The sequence below is a fragment of the Calidris pugnax genome, unplaced genomic scaffold (genome assembly GCF_001431845.1).
Source record: "Calidris pugnax isolate Ruff unplaced genomic scaffold, ASM143184v1 scaffold469, whole genome shotgun sequence".
Taxonomy (NCBI): domain Eukaryota; kingdom Metazoa; phylum Chordata; class Aves; order Charadriiformes; family Scolopacidae; genus Calidris; species Calidris pugnax.
The window spans coordinates 402,558-407,057 of record NW_015091303.1 but is presented as its reverse complement, the minus strand read 5'-3'; the positions used below and the strand labels follow the sequence as shown (position 1 = coordinate 407,057).

Genomic DNA, 4,500 nt, shown 5'->3' with positions numbered 1-4,500 from the left:
AGCCTCCTCTTCTCCAGGCTGAACACCCCCAGCTCCCTCAGCCTCTCCTCATCAGACTTATTCTCCAGACCCCTCCCCAGCTTTGTTGCCCTTCTCTGGACCCGCTCCAGCCCCTCAATGTCTTTTTTATGGTGGGGGGCCCAAAACTGGACACAGCACTCAAGCCTCTCCTCTCTCCTTCCACAGCTCTCCTCTCTCCTTCTCCCCAACGGCGCTGATGCACTGACTTTGGAGAAGGCTTTTTGGGAAACATCTGTGCGAGAGTGTGTCTGGCACTGTATAACTTGTCACCTTTTAATTTTTCAGTTTTAACTGTACCTGCTGGTCAGGTTGCAGAAGAGGCTGTTACTGAAGAGAGGGATGACGCAGAAGAGGAGGAAAAGCCGCTGGCCAAGAAGCAGAAAGTGGAAGGAGACGTAGATGACTCCAAGGAAGACGAGGTAGATATTCCTGCTCCTGGCTTTGATTGCTGTCATCTCCTGCGTGTTTTTCTGAGGATGTTGGGCTTTGCCAGAGCCATCCCAGAATAAAAACGAGCTGTGCTCTTCTCAGAGGGGCCCTGCTCCTCCTGCCCGTGCTCCTGCATTAGTGAGTGCACGAGGGCTGGGAGCAGTGATGCTCAGTCGAGTGTAGGTCGGGGGGAGAAGAGCCAGGGAAGTCACTCGTTGCTGTTCTGCCTGTAGCTCAGGGTGTTTAGATGGATGGTGGTGGTTCACAGGGATTATTTGGGATTTCCCATGGAAGCACAACGCGTGGGCTGGGTGTGAGACAAGTCAGGGCTCCTCGTAAAGCAGCAGGAAGGACTCTCCCATCGCTCTGGTGGGAGGGAGAAGGTTTTTCTCGATCCCTTCTCTGCTTCTCAGCACTAATTTCACTGAATTTCACTGAATTTTAGAGTTGGAAGGGACCATAGAGATCATCTAGTCCAACTCCCCTGCTGAAGCAGGATTGCCCAGAGCTAGAGCATGTTACTCAGGAGCATCCAGGCGGGGCTTGAAAATCTCCAAGGAAGGGGACTCCACACCCTCCCTGGGCAGCCTGTCCCAGGGCTCTGTCACCCTCACCGTGAAGAAGTTTCTCCTCAGATTTGAGTGGAACCTCTTCTGGTCCAACTTGTGCCCGTTGCCCCTCGTCCTCTCACTGGGAACCACTGAAAAGAGTCTGGCTCCCTCCTTATTTCTCTTGGGGCTTGGTTCCACCCGCTTCCAGCCTTGGAGATCCGACCGCAGCCCCCCCTTTCCTTCGTGTCACCCGTGGTGGGCTCTGTCCCCTTTTGTCCCCTGCAGGATGGTGTTGAGAGGGAAGTGCTGGAGCAGCAGCTGGAGGAGGCCAACCGGAAGGCTCAGGAGTATCGCAGCCAGCTCCTGAGGAAGGAGCAGGAGGCAGAGGAGTACCGGCTGCGGCTGGCGGCCATGGGGAGGCCACAGCCCAACGGGGACGAGGTGACGCTGCTGGAAGGGGTCCCCCAGGCCCACCCGCTTGTGGTGGCCTCAGAAGACATCAAGGAGTCGGTGCTGGCCATGCTGGAAACGGAGCAGCCCACGGATATCGCTGTGGAAACTGTTACCTCCTAATCCCTGGTTTTGTAAAGGAAATCCCTGGGGTTTTGTAAAGGAAAATAACTTTTTTTTTTTTTGGTTAAATAAGGTGCTGTTGGCAGGCAGCACTGGGAGCAGAGGGCTGGTGGCAGAGCCACCCCGTGACCAGGGGTAGAAGCTTCTTTTTTGTTGTTAAATAAGGTGCTGTTGGCAGGTGGTGCTGGGAGCAGAGGGCTGGTGTCCGAGCCACCCCGTCGCCAGGGGTAGAAGCTCCTCCAGCCGCTTCAACTCTGCATCCACACCTGCCCAAAGGTGCTTTTGAAGCTTCACCCTGAGAGGTGGGAAGCTTTTTAACAAAATATTACCCAGCGAGTGACCCGGGGGCTCATTTGGTGACGTCAGGACCCGCCACGTCGGGGAGGGGAAGAGAAATCCCACCGGCACGAGCTCTCGGAAGCGCAGAGGGAATTCCTGCAACAACCCTTGGCCTTGCTCCCCTCTGTGGGGCCGAGTCACTGGATCCCCCCCACAGAAAGAGTCATCTCTTAGGGATTTTCCCCTTCCAGCCAGAAATTACCAAATTACTCTTTTTCTTCCAAAACCACCAATCTTTTCAATGGAGGCAACCGTCGATGCAAGAGCGAGGGCTGGGCTGGGTGTCTGAGCCCGGAGGGTTTCACATCATCAGGGAATACCACACTTTGGGGGGAGCCCTTCCTCAGAGCCCTCAGCTGCCCAAAGGAATGGCCAAAATTCCTCCTAAATTCTCATATTTAGTCAAACATTTGATAGGACCCTTCTGTGCTCAGGGGTTGGGTACACAGAGCTCTACATACGGCGGGCGCTGCGCGACAGCCTGGGAGCCTGGATCTTCCTGGAGATCCATATGTCACTGTTCTTTTTGACTTCAACAGGTTTTATTTTTAAAGATGCTAACCCCTTTTTTATTCTCTCTTTTTTTTTTTTTTTTTTTTTTAAACAGGCAGCTCATCTCCTTCTTACTGAAACCTTGGGGCTTTTTTCACTCTTTGGGGATCTGTTCCCTACAGCCCAGCTTCAGGGCAGCAGGGGGGTGGTTGGAGACACCCCCAGTGACCGTGTGGGGCTCTGTAGCGAAGGATTATCCGGTCAAGTTTTTAAAAAAAATACCCTAAATAAGTAAAGTTTAGAAAAACACCATCAGGCGAGGAGCGAGGTGCAGCCCCGGGGCTGGCCTGTTCCCTGGGAATATCTCACCGGATAAAAATCCAGCTTTTCTGGCCCCAAGTTTCTGGATTTGGGGGTTTTTTGTCCTGGTTTTGTAAGCGTTGGCAGCGTTTAAGGCAATAACTCAATGTCCTGGTCCCTGCCTTGCATTTTCCCCCCCTTTTCCCCAGCGTGGCCGGAGGAGACGGTTTTTTCTTGGTTCTTCTCAAGGTTTCTCTTGCCTTGAGTGTCTCTTTGCTGATGGATCAGCCCCATCCCACTGGCAGAGAGGGAACAGGGACCAGGGAGTCCCCGGGGGATCCGGATGCACCGACACGGCTCTGAAGGAATTTCTCACCCCAAGAGGAAACCGCTTTTTTGTCCTAAAACCACTCGATTCCTGGCAAAAGTGGGACGGGCCCGAGGTTCGTGTGACTCTGGAAAGGGAAGGGCCTCCCGAGACTCGCTGGGGTTTTGCAAATCCAAGTGCATTTATTTATAACCAATGTAGCTATATTTATAAATAAGACTCTTTTTTTTTAATTTTTTTTTTGTTGTTGTTCTAAAAGATGTATCGGAGAAGGCTTTAATAATTATTTTTTATGAATGAATATTTGGAGATACTCTGGTCCTGGTTATTGATGACTTTGGCGTTTCCTCGCTGTTATTTTTGTGCCCAAAACAGCGACAATTTGGGGCTGTTTGAACTAAAAATCTGCGCCGGAGCTGGGATTAAAGCAATTCCAGGCAGATTTTAAGACCTGGAGGCGTTTCCCGCCTGTAAAAGGACACTGTCAGCTTTGGCTTTTGGGTTTTGCCTGAAATTTGTGCTTATTGTTTGTAAATGTGAAGAGCGGGGGCAGCCGGCGGGGACAAAAACTCTGTGTTGTGGCTTCCCCAGCGGCCCTTCCCGCCTCGTTCCCTCCCTCCTGCCCCTCAAAAGGGGCGGTTTTTGCCAAAATCTCCCTTCAGCCGGGAAACAAACTTCCCCTTCACGGGAGGGAAGGAAAAAAAAATAAATATCCTAAGTCTGTGTGGCTGAGGGGATGGGGGTTTGAGGGGATGGGGGTTTGAGGGGATCGGGGTTTGCTTTGTGGAGCTGGAACAAATAACGCTGCCCGTGTCCTTGGTGCTGCGCCCCCGGGGGGGTCACACGCCGGGTTTATTTTTAGAAATAAGGGGTTTTTGAACAAAGACGGGGAGAATTTGATCCCCGCCCCGGGAGCAGAAAGAATTCCACCCCCGGCTCCAGCCGGAGCCTTCGGAGCCCGGAGCAGCAGCTCCTGGTGGGTGCCTGCTCCCTAAATCGCCTCCCCCGGGAATTTGGGCCGGATTCTGCCGCGTCGGGGCTTTTCCAGCCCCCGCCTTCCCCGGGAGGGCAGGGTTTGGGTAGAAAAAGGCCTTTTCTGGCTCTTTGGGGGGCGAGAAGCCCCGCTCTCAGCTTGGGATGGCTCCCTGGGAACATCCCGGCTCCTTTCCTGGGAATATCCCGGCTCCCCGGGATCACGGGGGGGGGTTGGGGTCTTCGGGGGAAGGTGTGGGGTTGGAGAGACCCATTTTGGGTTCGATTAGACCCATATTTCCCTCTTATTCCACCGTAACTGGCTCGAGCTGGTTTCCTGTTATTCCCAAATGGGAAGCAGGGCCCAGTGAATCCGCCCGGATCAGGGAAACGCTAATTAAATCCCCTCCAAACAACGGCCCTGGGGAGAGGGGGGAGAATATTGACCCCCCAGGCACTGAGCTGAGCCCCGGGGCCTTCCCTCTCCATCCCCCC

At 53.6% G+C, this 4,500-nt stretch overlaps 1 protein-coding gene across 1 annotated transcript in view; it reads left to right on the top strand.

Annotated features, from left to right (window-relative positions):
* Window positions 1-1,609, top strand: part of GABPB2 (GA binding protein transcription factor, beta subunit 2) — a 21,168-nt gene extending 19,559 nt beyond the window's left edge. The window contains exon 7 of the mRNA XM_014960837.1: window positions 1,287-1,609. Within this exon, the coding sequence (XP_014816323.1) occupies window positions 1,287-1,574 (288 nt within the window). The 3' untranslated portion in view covers window positions 1,575-1,609. The remainder of the gene's footprint in view (window positions 1-1,286) is intronic.
* Window positions 1,610-4,500: the final 2,891 nt, after the last annotated feature.